This window comes from Cupressus sempervirens, chromosome 3 (assembly GCF_028749045.1).
Source record: "Cupressus sempervirens isolate cs-2001-9-10 chromosome 3, ASM2874904v1, whole genome shotgun sequence".
NCBI lineage: Eukaryota > Viridiplantae > Streptophyta > Pinopsida > Cupressales > Cupressaceae > Cupressus > Cupressus sempervirens.
The window spans coordinates 698,523,203-698,541,560 of record NC_143120.1 but is presented as its reverse complement, the minus strand read 5'-3'; the positions used below and the strand labels follow the sequence as shown (position 1 = coordinate 698,541,560).

The 18,358-nt window shown below is 35.0% G+C and overlaps 1 protein-coding gene across 1 annotated transcript in view; it reads right to left on the bottom strand.

Moving 5' to 3' along the window:
* LOC149568656 (uncharacterized) overlaps positions 1 to 18,092 on the bottom strand; it is a 43,382-nt gene extending 25,290 nt beyond the window's left edge. Inside the window, exons 1-4 of the mRNA XM_089821529.1 lie at positions 17,536 to 18,092; positions 14,895 to 15,077; positions 14,264 to 14,503; positions 2,495 to 2,709 (exon numbers count right to left, since the gene is read on the bottom strand). Coding sequence (XP_089677655.1) covers positions 2,495 to 2,709; positions 14,264 to 14,503; positions 14,895 to 15,077; positions 17,536 to 18,055 — 1,158 coding nt within the window. The 5' untranslated portion in view covers positions 18,056 to 18,092. The remainder of the gene's footprint in view (positions 1 to 2,494; positions 2,710 to 14,263; positions 14,504 to 14,894; positions 15,078 to 17,535) is intronic.
* Positions 18,093 to 18,358: the final 266 nt, after the last annotated feature.

Here is an 18,358-nt window from a genome sequence, read left to right as displayed (position 1 = left end):
CGACCATTGAATTTTGAATTGTTCTCGAGCAAAATGTTAGTCAGAAATGCCATAGCACATCTTTCAATGAAAAAGTGTGAAAATATGTGAAAGTGCGTACTTCAAGGCAAAAAATGGAAGAACCAGAAAAATTGAAGGGGTACCCAGAAGAAAGCTCAAAAAACCCAAAAAGACTATGTTGTTGGTTTCTGAATCCGTTGGTTCGAAAATTGAGGCACCAAAATCAAGGCACCTAGAGAAACGGACAAACAAGCTGACATCTCAAAAAACCCACCAAGAATCTGTAAATAAAATTTGGATCCAGTACATAAAATTAGGGTTTCAAGAAAAAACAGCCCTGGCTGCAAAAAACTTCAAAAAATGGCAGAAATGTATAGAAAAGTGGTGTTTCTGGGCACGAAACTGGTATTGAGGGTTTCAAAAACCATAGATGTCACCCACAAGGCATAAAAAGCCACCAAAAATACTAAAAATCCCATCCAAATCTACGGTTTTAAAACAGGTGCAGCTCCAATAGAAGAAACACAAGTGTTTTTGGTGTTTTCATTGCCGAAAATGTGCTGATCATGCCAGGAAAAACACCACTCTTTGAAGCCCAATTTTTATCAGGAAAACTGATATGATTTTCAGACACAATTTGCAGAAAAAAGGTCGCAATTTGCAGAGGGTGAATGACACAATGTGAAAATACTAGGCAGATAATTTCGAGCACAAAATTATAAATATTTTCGAAAAAAAATTATACTGGCTCTAATACCATATTATGAAGTAATTGGTAAAATACTTGCTTGATATTAACAGTGACCGAGAGCTCAATATATACAAAAGAATGAAAAGATGTTTTCTTAGGAAACGATCATAAAGAATAGAAACTTTCTATTCTAGCTGAAAGAAAACAAACAGTTATCTACAGCCTAACTAAATATTAGAAACATTCTAATATTTTCAATAGATTACAAATAGATAAGAATTAACTAATAATAGAAGCTATCAATTATAGTAATAAGATGAAGTTCTGTCCTAGTGTTTTCTCTTTTGTTGTACATACATGGTTACCTAATATTGCTTGTCTTGTCAAGGCCTAAATGATCTGTGTAGTTGCATTTAATAAAGGGCGTTGGTGAAATCCACCAGTATCAATATATCATATACAACTACCTAAAAATGCTGCAACATATTAGCCTTCAACTATTTCTTTAACTCGGAAGATTTATTCTACTTTTTTAAGAGTATTCAAGAATTAGTTTATTTTATTTATATTTTGTCTAATATATTTTATTTGAAAGAGTTAATCCATTTTATTACTCAGCAATTATTTAATATTTTATAATTTAAATTATATAGATAGATGTGTGTGTGAGTTGTGTTTCAATTTCCATGTGCACGATGACAACAGGGTGCTCCATACCTTGCTACAATTGTAGAAGGCCTCTCAGCATACTGATTTACTTAAGTAATCTATATTATATACTGGAGGAAATAGAAAGTAAGAGCACATGTTACTTCCTTGATGGAAGCCAAGCTGCCTCTGCTTATTCAAGTTCTTGATTAACAGTAGTCAGCGCTATATCTCTTTCATCAAGATGAGTTCACTTGATACCTTTGCTCCTACATTAATTCAATCCTTAAAATAACTGCTCTCTTCTAGAACACTTGCCCCCTTGAATTGTACATCCTAGAGCCAATTAAATTTATTTTTCCATTTCCTTCTTTTACATACTGAATATTAGTGTTGAAATTTTACACCTTGAACAATTTATATAAGTATTGAAAATGCTGTTATTCCTATTGTTTGCATGTGAATATAAAATCATCTTGTTGTGGTTCTTGGTTAGATTATAGTGCTTATGCAAAACTCAAACACTCTTTCATAAGATAATTCAGATATAATGAATTTTATTGTAGTCCCAATTTAGTAAGCTTGAGTCCTAGCAAAAAGAAAGCAATTAACATCAAGGCCTCCCTATATAATTGATAGGTTTGGTATTGGCGGTATTCCATGAAAGTTAATACACATGCATTCATACTAAGGCTGAAAGAGGCATGCATTAGTAAGGCTTAAATATTGCACATTTATATTCCACAGGCGTGAGCTGATTGTCTTGATCATGTATGTAAGGTAGTAAATCAAATGGAATCCGTAACACCACAGTCCTTTCCTTAATAAATAGGAAAACTTATATAGCCATAAACCTTTTAAGGATTTCTACACTCTGAAAGCCCTGATAAAACTCAAAAATGACACCTAAAGATGTGGACAAGGAAGTGGTTGAGAAAATGTGTCAAAGTATGTAGAGCACTCAAAAAAGATTACAAATATTCAGATGCAACTTCTCTTATTTGCTATTTCTTTGTTTAATGACTCCGCACCAGTGATTCTGACAATTTCAGATAATAAATTTATCTTATCACACTACAAGTTATGATACGGCTCATTTCAACAATTAATGGAAAATTAAGGAAACTTAATCAGTCCCAAGTTGAAGAGATGTACCTTCTTTCCAAAAGTGAAAGACAGAGCTTTATCTGGATGATATGTATATTTCAGGAGACTTCGTTTGTAGAAAAATGGTAGAAAATAAGAAGCCCGCTTAGCAAGAATGAAGCCCAGCTTCCTCCTCAATGTCCATTTCTCCCAAATTTTATGGGTTTCATCTTTGATCATGTCTGACTCATATGGATTACCCATAGGAGCAATTAACGCAGCACCTTGAATTTAAAAGAAAACCAAAAACATTCGTAGATAAGTTATCAAGAAAAATAGTGTAGTACCTAACAATTGGTCAGCATAAATCAAAATCTAATCTAAAACAGGTTCACAGGCAATGGATCTAACAGTTTCAATCTCATGAAAGGAATACAAACAGTACTATTACAAACTGCTTATCAAAAATCTTGATGAGAATGTTCATGAAAAGAAACTATCAAACAAAAAATATTGTGATACACTACAGAATGAATAACTGCCAGGAGATTCACCAAGCTATAAGAGGAAGCAGGCAGTGACACAAACAAAGAATTATTATTCCATGTCCAATATGGGAAGAAGGTTCTTAAGAAATGTCCAGAATAAAAAAAACAAGGTTAACAAAAGACAACTAAAAACATAATTTTGCATTCATTATCGAGATTTGCAACAGCCACTGAACACCAGTAGACTTGTGTATACAGCTGTGAAACAGTTAGCAATCTATCTACCACCCCAATGCTGTAAAAGTTTCCTCACATTAATATGACACTACACCGTAATTATAGATAGATAAGACTCAGAGAGTAACTTTCAGGTGACCGAAACCAACTTCAAAGGACAAACAATATAGAAGAAAATGAAAGTTCAAATATAGTACTGGAGATCAGTTATGGTCAATCATTTTAAGTTGTGGGAATAAATAATCTACTTTTGTTCTCTAATTTTTGCTTCTCTTGCTTTCTACAATAGATAAGTGTGGTTATTGAAATCGGCTATATTACTTTAAGTTTTATAGCTTTGGAGTTGCCAGATGTTGCAATCTGATAAGTTTCCATAGGCCGAATTTCATTTACTCTTCTTCAGATCCCAAACAAGATTATCATCCCTGACACTAAAATAAGATCATGTCCATACAAAACCCCTCACAGAGCACAATAACATGCTGCAGAGAACCATAGTTACACCTATGATTATTGAATCACACAATATTATCCAATTACAACCTGAAATCAGGTACCACAGAACTGGACGATGCCAAGACAAAATCCATGACACAGTAGAATTAGGCAGAAGCAATAAAATTAAGATAATAGGAAAAAATACACTAATTATGAAAAAATGAACATCAGATGAACGAAAATGCCAAATGAGACTCTGAAGTCCTAAAAGAAATTAATATGAAGAGAAAACCTCCCTAAGAAAAAGAGGTTTTTGCAGTATATATGTACACTAGCACATTCTGAAAAATGTGTGGTTAATCTAGGTACAAAAGAGAATCGAAATTGAAAGAAAAGCTTGGAAGATAATCTATCACTAAAATTTCTAAAATACACTTGCTACCAAATAATAATACCATCAAAAGAAGGAATTAACACTTCTCTGGAATCAGAAAATATGAGAAAGGAAATGATCAAATGTGCATAGAAAACAAAACAAAATCAAGTATATAAACCTGTGTTAGAAGGTTCTTCCTCCATGCCCTTACTATCCAAAACTGCCTTCACATCCCAGGTTTAACAAAAATAAGCCTAGGTCCCTAAATGCTTTCATAGGAAATTCATCATTAACTTTTAAAAGCAAACAAAAACTGAAGTAAAAAGTTAAAACTAATGGGAAAATACCCTGAAACTGGTAAAATATTGGTATACTGTCACCCCTGGTCTCCACAGTGTACACAAACTTGGACAGGCAATTTAGATGTAAGGAGAGTAATATTTGAAATTAAGAAAAGAAACATGAAAAAACCAAAGAACGTGTGTATGCAAAGAAGCAATGCATGACACAAGCTTAAGAAGATGTCTGTGACAATAAACAAGCAAACTTTTGTAATAATTTTTATTACAGAAAGATGGTATATTGATGTCCAAGATCGACCAAGGAAGGTCACTGAGACTTGGAGTGATATTATTACAGTACAACGGTTACAAAGAATCCAAGGAATCATGAGGTAACCATACATTGAAACAATGTAAATATAATTAAAGGAAAACTTGTAAAACCCAGCCATATGGTACAAGTCACTAGATATATGAGAAGGAGAAACCTAAAGGAACAAGGAGGCAATAAAGATCAAAGGTGAGAGACCAGGACTGGAGATCAGCACTGCTATATGCCTATATCAAAGTTCACTGTAGAATAACCAACAACATTGCAACAATAGGGCTAGTAAGCAATCCGATTATCCATTGAAGAATACTGAGGGCTAAGATTAGAGGTGTGCCAAAAAATCCTGAGAGGAGCTACAGACATCTGCCAGCAAATCTAAATACAAAACGTCCAAGATCATTCATAGATAGATAAATAGATAGTAAATGCACAGAAAGAAGCAACCAAAGGCCACTTATACCTTCATGCATAGTTTGCAAACTCGGACTCAGAGAGTACTCGGGGAAAACCCGGAGAAAACTCAACAATAACTCAGCAATTCAGAAAGAACTAAATATTAAATTCTCTTAAAGAAACATATTTTGTTTGAAAAAAATCAATTACAAAATGTATTAAATTAAAAATTGACACCTTGAAGGAGAAAATACATGGTTTTGTAGCAACAACAGCATGTGTAAAACACAATCTAACCAACATTTTACTTGCATCGACATTTTTGCCCCTGGTTTTTTGTGTCTATAAAAACACAAGAGTAAAACTTGAGAGTACTCGCACAACAAAAAAAAATGGAGAGTACTCGGCAACTCAGGTAGTACTCGGGGAGTTTGCAAACTATGCCTTCATGTTCTGAAGTAGGCCAAAAGAATAAAGCAGTCAATTGGCAACCCTAAAAGTCCTCTATTACAACCCTATGTTTGAATGTCAAGAACTCTGTAAGGACAAAGCAGTAACCAAAGCCCACTTATAACTTCATGTTCTGAAATAGGGCAAAAGAATAAAGCAGTCAATTGGCAACCCTTAAAGTCCCCTATTACAACCCTATATTTGAATGTCATGAACTATGTAAGGACAAGGACCAAGGACCTCTTATCTAGATGATGAAAGGTGATTTCATACCTTCCACAGCCATAGATGAAAATCATGAAAACAAAGTGTTCCTCCTTCTCCACCCCCAACTAGAATAAACAGAAAATATCTTACCACCTCATGGAATATGGTTCTCTGTATCAGCTTGTAAATGAAGGGAACAAACACTTAGCAAGACAAGGGGAATCCCTGGGGCATACAAAATGTGACAATAAATAGGCCAATGATGGTGCCATGAACAGTCTATAAGAAACACTTGGTCAAGAAATCCATATTGTGGTTTAAAGGATGCAAAGAAGAGGTTGAAATGTCCTCAACATGTTGCACCAATGTCTTTTCTCTCATGTGGATAGCTCAAGGGAGGAAGCCTATGAATAGCTATGAATGAACATAAGAAGCAAGGGAAGAAGGTGGGGAGAGTTTTCCAATGACAAACTAAGCGGAGGAAGTTGAAAACCCAGGAAAGTATTTGAAAATGATTGACTCTAGAAACATTCTTGGTGAAGCAAAACATCATACACTAGAGCATGATAAAACGAAGACTCGAAACATGTGTCCCATCATTAAACACTTCACTACAACCCCACATTATCTCCCCAAATACAAGCTATAATTTCATGTAATGTCCCCAAATAATTATAAAGTAACTTAATTAAATTAATTAATTCAGTTTTCCAAAAATAAATAATATTTCAAAAAGGGATGACTTTAAGAGTTATCAATATAATTATAAAATAAATTGAAATAATAAAATAGATCACTTTATTAAATAAAATTCTCCAATAACTTAAGTCGGCCTAATCTTCCAAATTTATCTTGGATCTCTTTATAAGCGTGGGTTTGCAACGTATTTGAAATGTTTAGATGTTTTTATTGAAATTGATATATATGATTCATTTCCTTTAAGAAGTGAACTACCAAGGATGAAAACTCTTGGAGTTGAAGGTGTGGACGAAAACCATCCCTTCGATGGAGTTTTTGCAACGCAGCAGGCACTATTGAGCAAATTTGTGAAGTTTCCTCTTGAGACAAATTTGGCAATCAATTCAGAAAGAAAAAGAGGCTTTACGAGGTTTAAGCAAGGTTCAAGAAGCATTTGATAGGTCTAACACTAGGGTTGGGAACATCAAACTAAAGGATTTGAGTTAAATATCAATTTGAGTTTGGGGTTTTGATGCAAACTTTATGCAGGTTGCCTGGGATTTCATTGATCACCATTTATCATCAATTTTGGCATCATCTATGAAGGAAAAAGAAAGATAAAGGTGGCAGATCAGATCTATAACAGTATATCTCGTTGGGTGTTTGTGAAAAGTCTATCTATCCTGCTATATCACAGCTGTGGCATTTGTTAAGGATTGCCAGTTTTTGGAGAAGGATTGCTGCACATTCAGAAGTTTTATTATCATATCGTGACAGGCATCGGCATAGGGACTGAAAGATAGCACTGCTCTAATTGGAGTGCCCACCTGAAAGAAGCAATTTGGCATTTTCGCAAATGATTCATTTACTGTCTAGGGTTTCTTTAACCCTAATTCGTAACAGCCTTTGGAGCAGACCTGAATGCCACATCTAGAGTAACATTATTGATGGTTAATGTTCACTTTGCATTAGGGTTTCATGCCCTAAACTTGGCACCAGTCCCAAGAGGACGGTTTCATCATTTGTTGTTCAATTTGGCATGATTTGGCATGTATAAATCCCAACTGATATGGGACTGTAGCATTTATAGGGATGATTGTCATGTTTTTGCCCATGTTTGTATGTACTTTCAGACTTCTAAATTCTGATTTATGACAGCAAAGTTCTCCCAAATTTCGGAATATATTGTGGTTCATGTAGCATTTCATCTCTGATATTGGGCCAACCATTTGGAATAATAATTTGATGTGCTTTGATATTATATATTGGCTTCCAAACGCGTCTGATTTGTTTCAAAATAATAGATCAGATAAATGAGATATTAGGGTTTCAACAGAATCTTAAAACCAAAAATTAGAGTAGAAATCAGAACTTCAGAAAATATCCTATTGGGAATATTATATTTTAATGATTGAATTTAAGAGACGCCTATCAATGGGTGTTGTGGAAAAGAACATTAATGCTTATGCTGCAAATAAAAAGAGAGGCATATCCCTCATGGAGGAGAAATGAGAATCAAGAATTAAATTGAGAGATGTCGACATAAACTGAACCTCCAAATTTGTATTGGTTGTCATAAACTCTGTAAGTTGTCCTTTACAGATCTAAAACCAGTAAAGAACATGTTTGGATGGCATTGAAAATGGTACCCATAGTCTTAGTAAGTTCCACACCTAGCTTATATATGGCTTTAATATATAACAAAGTATGCATAGATGTTGAACAAAGTCCTAGACCAATCCTCACAAACTAATATATACAGAACCACAGGAGAAAAATATAACTTGAAATGGCTTTGACTTGCAATAAGAATTTGAACTGCAAGAGCATATCTCTAACAAGCCTATTATAAATACATATAATCCTGCAGTGCAATCCACAAACAATCTACAACACTTAAGTGTCTAAGGCCAACCTATGAGTTCCACTCGATGTCTAATTTCTGTCAATCACAGATTCTAGGCCGTGCAAGAAAAAGGCCTTGATATTACTAACAATAGTAGGTGAAAGGAGTTGGCAACAGGGAATAAAAGAAACAGATTCAATCCAAGAATTTTAGCTTAAAAGCTCATTAAAAATAAATATTCTCAAAACCAAAATCTAGCTGTGTGATGAAAATGATAGAGAAGAGCAAACAGAACTCTAATTGATCAATGATAGATAAAACAAACTTATAGCTATAGAAGAAAATTAAGCATAATAGTTATTTGAAATTTCAGATGTCACTGCAAATGTAGAAATAACTCAATTTCTATAATGATAATTGCAGGACTAAAAGAGATCTCTTTGGTCAAACGATGGACTTCATATCAAGTTGATCTGAGAACAAATGCAGAAATGCATTATAAGGAAGCATCCCAGGACCCATATGGTACCAACTTGCCAGACAATTCGCGAAGATAATTAAAGGAAAACTGAAGGTATGTCTAAGCTATAATGGATAGTTTATAATATAAGCTCATCTCACTTGATTTAGATGTACATTATTGTTTAATGTTAGCAAGTCTATAGCACCCAATCAATCTGGTTCCCTATAAAAACTATAGGCTGCATTTTACAGAGTGTCTTATTGTTTTGAAAGGAATATCTTAATTTTTTTAAGATACGTGGTTTAAACTTACTCCTTTATTATTTGAAATTTCAGACTGAAGTGCTGATATATTGGGGGCTCTAGTGGTATTCCATGCAGATTCCCACTCTGCCAATAGATTCCTTAAAAACTAGTTCCTGGTAAATCACATGTTCATCTATTTTTTTGGAGAAGTTGGACAAACTTTTGAACATGTTACAAACCTCAACTATAATAGGGGCCACATTCAAGAAACCAATTTAAACAGCAATAGGTTCAGAAAAACTGATCAATTCAATAATCTTTTAATCCTTCACTATATCTTATTCCCAAACATCAATGGCATTGATCACACAATTCAAAGTCCACAATAATTAATATGGTATGGCCTGCTTTCGCAATATCTACAATAACTGTATGGAGTCTACAATTGCTTCCAGCAATTTTAACACTTTTAATTTGACCGGCTCTACCATGTTCAAACTTAAATAGGTTTAAACTTCAACCGGTAGAGATATCAGCTGAAACTGCTTCATCCTTCAGGATATTTTAGACACTTCACAGATGTCAGAACAATGGTTTACATCTTGGAAATGATTGTTCCAGAACTGAATCAGTAATTATTGGACAATACATGTATCCATTCTTCATTGCAATTTCAATGATGCCTTCACTTGTTTTCAACAACTTCTGTAATCAAAATTTCACATACTCTAGAAAGCATCGTATGTGACTCCTCAACTTCAGATTCATGAACATCAAGTAATATTTGTTCTTCATAATATTCAGTAATTGTAATAGTCATAATGTAACCTACTTCGCATTCTCAATTACTAGGTTATATTATACCTTGTCTATCGATAGTTGGGCAGAGTGGCCTCTTAATAAGGTAATAAAAGCTTGAAGTCCTTTGTATGGGGACTTGAAGAAGTCACAAAGGTGGAGAAGTCTTCCAACCGAGATAATGCTTTTGACAAGGAGGTCTAGAATAGATTTATGAACGAAGATGAAAAAGAAATCAGTGATAATTTGGGAAAAGACATGAAACTTCTGAGAAAGCATGCCAAACATAAGCAATTAAATACTATGTAATAGAGATGTCAGGAATACTCTTCCCTAGAAGTACTCTGATATGCAGTATAACTATGATATAATAGACATTGCATTGCGTTAGTCAATTATCAAGGTTATTCCAGTTAATAAACCTTCTATAAGATAACATAATGTATAAGCCTGTCAATTTGATTCTTCACAAAAGTATGTTTAATTGCTGCCACAATTTGTGTCTCGTAAGCAGGATATCGTTTTCATATAGTATAGTATTTAAACCTGCATTAGTCTCATCCTTATAACACATAAATCAGGAAAACTGAATTCTGTGGTGACTTTGAGATGACTGGATCCAGGATTTTAAACTCACAAAAAATTAGAATAGTCCTTTGAACGAGTACACTAATGATTCCTCTGTCTCCCTGTTAGGAGACTCCTACTGAGGCACCACTCTATTCAACTGTTACTATGTTGGAAAGCTTGACGCTGGAAGAGAATGCTTTTTCAGTGAATGCTCATCTCCCTTTCAAAGTGTATAAATATCCATTTTCAGAAAGAAAAATACAAAATAAATTATATTAATCTCCATCAATAGCTTAATGTAGGTTGGAATTTAGCCTTACAATAATTATCCAGTTCTTTTACATTACCCTAAAAAACTGTCCACTTTAGCATGGAGATGGAACTAATCTATTTTGTGATTGTATTATGTAATATTGATTGAAGGAAAAGATTTGAAGGCATGTTTTACATCATAAATGGGTGGCAATAATAATTTGAGTGTTGGTCATACAATCATTAGATCTGGTCAGGTTTGGGCAGATAGTAACTACTATTGTACAGGTTCCCGACATTCTAGAAAGCTAAAAGCAACACAGTGGTTGAAGATGGTTTACTTCTCCCAAATGCCAAACTTTTTAGGGGCAAAATCTAGGTCAACAGAAGTGCAAGTATTCAAGTGTAACACCGGAACTGGGGTATGTCGGGACACCAGATCGAGTTTCCAGGATGGGGGGACAAAGGGCCTCGTTTTTGGGACTGCGACGGGGGGCCCGGGGGTTCCACGGGTTTGTTGTATACTACACATGTAGAACTTGAAATGGTAGTTACAAAAAGATGTTTCAGTATGACATACCAAATTGAAATGCTTGAACATAGCAAAATCGCAACACTAACCAGAACCATTTAATATTTAACATAGTAACATTGAAAAATCAAAATTCAAACGGAAATGTAAGTATCCATCTTGGCAGCATCATGGGTGCAGAATGACAGAGGTGGGGGTACTCGGGTACGCAAGTACCTGGTGCAGGGACATCTCGAGGACAGGTACTTCGAGGTTGGTGGGGATTGTGAGACCCAATGTTTTGCTGAAATATTCCAAGTTCTTGGTGTCTACAAATGGAGCTAGTTCTATGATTATATATTAATAGCTATCATTATTCAGTGTTCATGCAAGTCAGTTTTTAAGAAAAGCTTGCTTCTCACCACTTGATGTCTGGTCACTTTTCTAATTGTGATGACAAGAGTCCCTGGAGTAACTACAGACAAGATTCCTTGAATAAGGGGATGTACTCATTAAAAAGGCTATTTTCAGATGGGCGGGTTGAACAAGGAAGGGCATCAATTGCCTTGATGCTCTTATACAGAAAAACTTGGGCAGAAGTATATTAATGTCTGTGAATAAACAAAGTTCACAAGGATTCAATTGTACACCAAGTCAGGGTGCCAGAATGCCTTCACTAACCAAAAATAAATAAAATCTACAGCTGAAAGCTGAATTAAACCTAGGAAAGGCAAAAACAATAAAGAGGATCAACCAAAAGTTAAAACAATTAAATACTGGACAAAGCAGTACATACAGATCCATTATGTCAAAAAAAAAAATCCCATTTTGAGCAAAAGGTCAGAAGAGCCGGTAAAAGAAAATTAAAGGAAAACTCCGCTCCTATTAACATTAGAGCCCACTATGAAGAAAGATGATGTACTTCAACGAATGGGTTGAGTCAAGCAAGCTCAATGAGCTTTTATGGGAGGATGTGAGCTTCTCCACATAGCCCCCATCTTCTAACGCACATGACTAATGGAATCTCTAGATGTTAAAAGGAAATTCACAATGTACCAACCACTTTTGTATAGATTGTTAGAGTGCAAAGGAGCCAATCTTCAATATCCCAAATGATGACATGAGTTTGGCAAAACCCTCATGACAATAGGTGAGGTTAAGTTGTCTTAGAAAATCCCTTATTATTTGCAATTGCAAACTCTGAGGCATGCAAGCACTTGAAACCTCATGAAGTTGGGGTAGGCTAAAAGAAAGAATCAATCGATCTGGTGGGCAGTGGCTATGCATTACCTGAAAAGCCCAGCAACTAAAAGAAACAGCTCACCAAAGATGAAAGGACAGACACCATTAAGCCTCTAAGCAGAAAGTGAAAACTGTGTCAAAATCTTAAAGTCAGCATAGAACCTGGACAACAGTATCTTCTGTAAAGCAAAGATGACAAATCATTTCATCACTTCAAATATGGTGCTCTGACTCAACTTTTAACTGCTGAGAATATAGCCTCAACTTCCCAAGGAGAATCCTTATTTCATTTATTTTAAAGTCAAAGATGGTCTGCCCAAATAAACTTGTTATGGAAAATCTGTAAGGCTTAACAGAAAAAGCGAGCTCTGTGCTCAAATGAGGAATCGATGTGATCTAAATATATTGCCGGGATAGACTGAAATTGGGGGAAACCATGTGTCCCCAACTCAGTATATCGCCAGCACATATCCTATTTGACATTGGCATTAATGTTCCTCCTTTCCTTCCCAATCCCTTCTTCATGAGAATAACGCAAGGCACGCATCCAAGAACCATCCGAATTGAAGACCCACCTTGAGGACACTCAAGAGAGTGCAGAGGCAGTTTGATCTAAGGATCTATGAGCTAATTATGGATGTCTTTCTCAACTTGATGCTTTATAAACAAGGCTCTGAATCAATGAAGAAAGAAAATAAACCTGGAAATGAAATCAAGATGACGAGACTGATAACTAGATGTAGTATTGACAAGAAGTCTGAGAGACTGTCCATTTACAACAGGTCATGGATTGGAGTACCAAAGGATGAGCTACAATTAAGTTTCTAATTTAGTATAACCAGTGGGAGACACCTTTCTGGACCTGTGAGGAAATCAGCTAGAAGAATGGCTACCCTACATATCCATATTTAATCAATCTTTGAGCTCCATGAAATCTGCAGACTTGATATTTAAACTGAAATTCCAAACTTACAGTGTTATTGTTGCTCTTTTGCTTGCAAAATTTTGTTTTCGATGCAGATCAAGGATACTGTAGGTTGAAGCCTATACCAAAATGCCCATTGCAATATTAGTGAACACTCAGCAACATGTTACTTCTAGACTTTTGTTCATTAATCTTGAGGGGACACTCTCAATATAAAAGTCAAATAAAAAACCAAGATCTTGCATGCCTTATCAGTAAACTAAGCAATGTAGTGTGACATAATTTGACACCTCTTGCTCTCTCTTCCTGATGATGGATCACGTAGTGTGATTCGAAACGTTGATGAAAAATCTCTACACAATCTATTCCAGAAACTTAGCAGTATAAGCAATGTAAATTTATAATTTGTCTTCCAGCAAATGCAAGCTGTAGCACTAAAAAGTCTATAACATAAGAGATGACATTTAAATACTCATTATTATCCAATCAGAATTTGGTTAGATCTGTCTTAAGAATTTGAAATGGAGGCAATAATTCTAAGAACTCCAGATTCTGAACTAAGACTTAACGAATGGAAAAACAGCTTCACACTACCCATTGCCTTTCAACGTGACAATTCAGAAGCATGTTGAAGAATGGAATTAATAACTGAAAAATCTTCCTAAAATTAATAATGCCGAATTCTAATAATTAAAATTTAAAAATACAGTCTACTGTTTTTTCAGATATTATTGCAAAGATCATTCACACCAGTCCAAGATATCAGCATCACCCTTTACAAACTGTCTTGGGAACTGTACAACTTGTACCTTGTTGAACATTGACCTCTTAAATAGGTTGACTGGCTTGGGTTGCAATGAGATATTAAGATAGAATTATGATTATATAAATAATTATCCAAAATACTTCATATTACTTGCCATGATCCCCCATCACATGAGTTCAAGCATAAAGTGAGTCAACTCGATATATAGTACCTTCTAACAGATCACAATAAAATTTTAATTCTCATGATGGGAGAATAATTCATAAACAAAACCTTTAAGTTCTCAATTTGAACAAGAACTTATAAGCAAGATGTATGGTGATAAGATACAAACACCTTACCAGCCAGTCTCTCTGGTATATATCTTACAGCAGCCCAAGCATGTATTCCTCCCCCTGCATGGCCTAGCACCCAAAACTTTTCACCTAAGGCAAGCGTGTCGGCAATATATTTCATGTCCAGAGCAGATGACGTAAAATTACGATCTGAATGAGGATCACTTTGACCAAATCCAGGCAGATCATATGATATAAGCCTAACTCCAAATTCTTCAAGCAATGAGGGTTTGATACCAGGAATACCTGCCATGAGATTAGCTTAAATAATTTAACCACGATGTCTACTGTTAACTGAGGATTAAATCACGAAATTATGAAACCAATGCATATATCTATATAAGAAATACAAGTTACAGGAATATGCAGCGAAAGAGAACATAATAATTGTTATTATCAACCAAAAGACTGTAACAAGATCCATACACTCCTAAAACTTGAGAATTTAGTATCTACACTCTTTTTGTTTAATAGATTTAACTGTAAGCATATAGAGAAGCTGCCTGATAATGAATGAAACACAACCTTTAAGAAGCAAAATAAACAGTTGAAACAGATATTGCAGCAAATTCAACAATTTACAGTCTTGTGGAAAGGTTAAAAGCTTGTGTAATACTTTTTAATAAATGATTATCACCTGCTAGACGAGAAGAAAGAAAGGAGTGGACAACTAAGACCGAATGTCTAGCTATGTCTGCTGAAACGCCTTCTTCTCTATATGCAATGTGCCTTCCATCAGGAAGTTCAACACGTTGAGCAGTAACGGGAAGGGTGTAGACCTCCTTAGCTGGTATAGGCTCTCTAGTACCACTTCTTAAAACTGCAAACATACACAGACTAAGAGCTCTCTTCCTGCTTGCAAATTCCAATGCAATATAAATCTAGTCTTTGTTAATCCTGTAGTAAATCTCATCCAATTAATTTGTGAATATCATTTATAAACTAGCAAATTTGCACTAATCATCCAATTAGTTTTGTGAGTATCCTTCAAATACTTGCAAAATACATTATTCAACCAATTAATCTCACAAATTCACCTCTTATTCAGACTATATTACGACTCATCCAGTTAGGTTTAAAACCCTCCTCTTATAGATAATGCAAATTAGAAAGAAATTGATATTTCTATAGATTTTACATAGGCACATACAAAACCTGGTTGCATACTTAATGTGATGATACATAAGACCTGGAACATCTTCGCATTGTAATATTGCTCTAACCATACAAATTATCTTGGAAAAAATTATCCTTTTTACTGCAACATATGTTTTTGCTAAAGCATTTAAGATTATATAAATTAAATGTATGCAAATTATTTTCAAGTAAATATAACTGCAGACCTTACTAAAACAAAACTTGCAGGCATAACTAAAAAATGTATACCTCCAAATACAATTCTTTTGTAAATTTATTATATAAAAACTATTGAAGTCTACTATAATACTCTTCGAGGAGAATTTTGCATATACTCTTGTTGAATGCAAAGAGTTAAAATTAGTAAATCATTGGGCGTTTATAGCAGATGCAAATCCTTACCAGACATGCTAAATGTTAATATTGAGTTAAATGTTTCAAAAACTCTGAATGTATCAAAACAGCGGAGACCCAAACTACTAGTGTAAAAGCAGAAAAATGCTAGTAAAAGGACAGGGCAAAATATATTACAATTGCATATGTAGAAAATGCTTGAACATTGATAGCATCAAAAAACTGTTTTGTTCACTTGTAGCAGTGGTATGTTAAAAAGCTTGAAAACATATAACTAAAACGCTTTCAAAATTCGAAGACAGTAACAAAAAGAAACTTCTTTTAAGTGTAACAGTGATTGTGATATTGCAATCAGGATTTAACTGTGTAGGTTTTGAGTCAAACTCATTGATTCGTGTTTCATGAGTAGTGACTCAATATGAATCCATCTCTCATGAGAATAAATGGAACACTCAGCACTCATTGGATCTAGGTGATGCTCACAGATGTGATGCAACAGTGATGTTAGTATAAATCATAACAATTTGGTTTGTTTTTCACATTCTGGGATTTGAATGTTTTCAAGATGAAAACTTCGTAAGTTTATTCTTGAAGCCCTTCCAATCGACAAATTAGTTGACATTCTTGCAAGCTGAATACATAGATTTTAAAATATCCAAATAAATGTCTTCAGTTTATCCCTTCAGCTTCTTTCACGTCCAGATCCAAAATATAAAAATTAATATTTTTTCTTGCCAATAGAAGCCATAAATACATACAAATGATGAGAAAGCTTGCAGATTGACACTATAAAGTTAAAAAATAAAAGATAATGTTGCAACATACGTTTTCTAAATTTTTCTAGCCCAAAATCTGTACATTAACGCTAGAAATGCTCCCTCAACATTCATTAAAATGTTTACAAAAGTCAAAAAAGTTTAAGAATATTACCTATTCAGAAACACAGAAACTCCACCCGAAACAAAACATTGAAGCACGCGGCTTCTAAATCATCAAAGGAAGAAAAGGGGCAGACAACGATCGCCTCCCTAAAAGCTAAAAAGCTTTTCCAAATTAATCGTAAATATACATGTAGAGCAAAACGATTAACTAACCAAGCATCCGCGAACTTTGTACATATAATCGCATAACTGTAGGCTTCTGATAAAAGCTTAAAGGCTAAAACGACTATGAAGCTCAACACTAAAGTTCTCGTCAAAATGATATTTTGATAAATACTTCGTACAGATCTTCAGGATAAAATAAACTTTGCCAATCTAAACGGTCAATAAGCTCCTACGTGCTAAAATATGCGTAATTTTGTCTACTTTAGAACTCTGTAACTGTGTATAAATCTTATCGAAGTAAATCATTAATAGACACTATTGAAAAAATATATATATATAAAGAAAACAAATTTGCCCACCCAAACACACTGAAGATCTTGTGCGTGGAAAGATTTCCGAATAAAACTGTATGACTTTATGCAACTTATAATTGAGGAATTTTAATAAAAATTTATTGAAAATTATACACAGTTCTATCCAAAACAAAACTGTACACTTCATTGCCAAAATTAGACATTTACACACACTTCTCGCAATTCATTTTCAGAAAATTTCAAAATTTGGCCATCTGAACAGTAAAATCTTGCCAAAATAAGATTTTCATACAGACTTCTTGCAAATTCGTCAAAAATATGTACATTTTGCACAACAGAACTCAAAATTTCTCACCAGGAGAAACCAAAGCTGAAAACTTGTAACGGGATTATGAAAAACGAAAGTAAATAAAAAACGATCGTGCACCTGTAAGTGTCAAAAAAGTCACAAATAACACAACGCTCCAGACATGTACAGGACTTCGATCTTCCGGCAAAAATTGGCCGAACACCTCCAGCTTGGGACTAATTTGGTCCCACATTTGGCGGCATCGCATGGTATTCTCAGCGCCAAGACTCTGTTCAGCCACATCTCGCACTCCCTCGCCAAATTTCTCCAGCAGCTCCCCTGTAGATTTAAAGAACCCCTTAATCTGCTCCTGCAAACCCTCCACTTCATGCCCGTTCTCACCGTTGTAAGTAACATTATCATCATTATGATGCTGACTCTTTCTACTGTTTGTTCTGACCACATTACGATCTTCTCCTGCAACTTCTCCTGCTCCTGCTCCGTCCTCAACTGCTGTCACGCCCGAGTCCAGAATACCTGCAAGCTGTCTCAAATGCTCTGTCCATTTTCTCTTTTCTTCATCCGTAGTCATCGTGGTGGATCCCGTAGACCAATCCTCCATTGATACTGTTCCTCCGTGCTGCAGCAGCTGCTGCATTGAAGAGTAAGAGCTGGGGAAACGGAGAAAAACAGGCAAAATCTTGTCCGGTGGAAAAGATATATATAGTTGTGTGCGACGTGGTTGTGGGCGTACAGATAACCGATTAGTATTAAATGTTATTTATTTTAAGAAATTGAGTGGACGTAACTGTTCAGTATTTAACCTCGTAGGGTATGGTGGTGGCGATGATGCTTATGAGCTCGGTGTCCATGTGAGGCTTCCATGTATTTAGGGCGAGTGGGGTCTGCTTGGGCCCACCACTTGTGGGATCTGGTTTCTTCCCAATAAACTGTTCGTTGG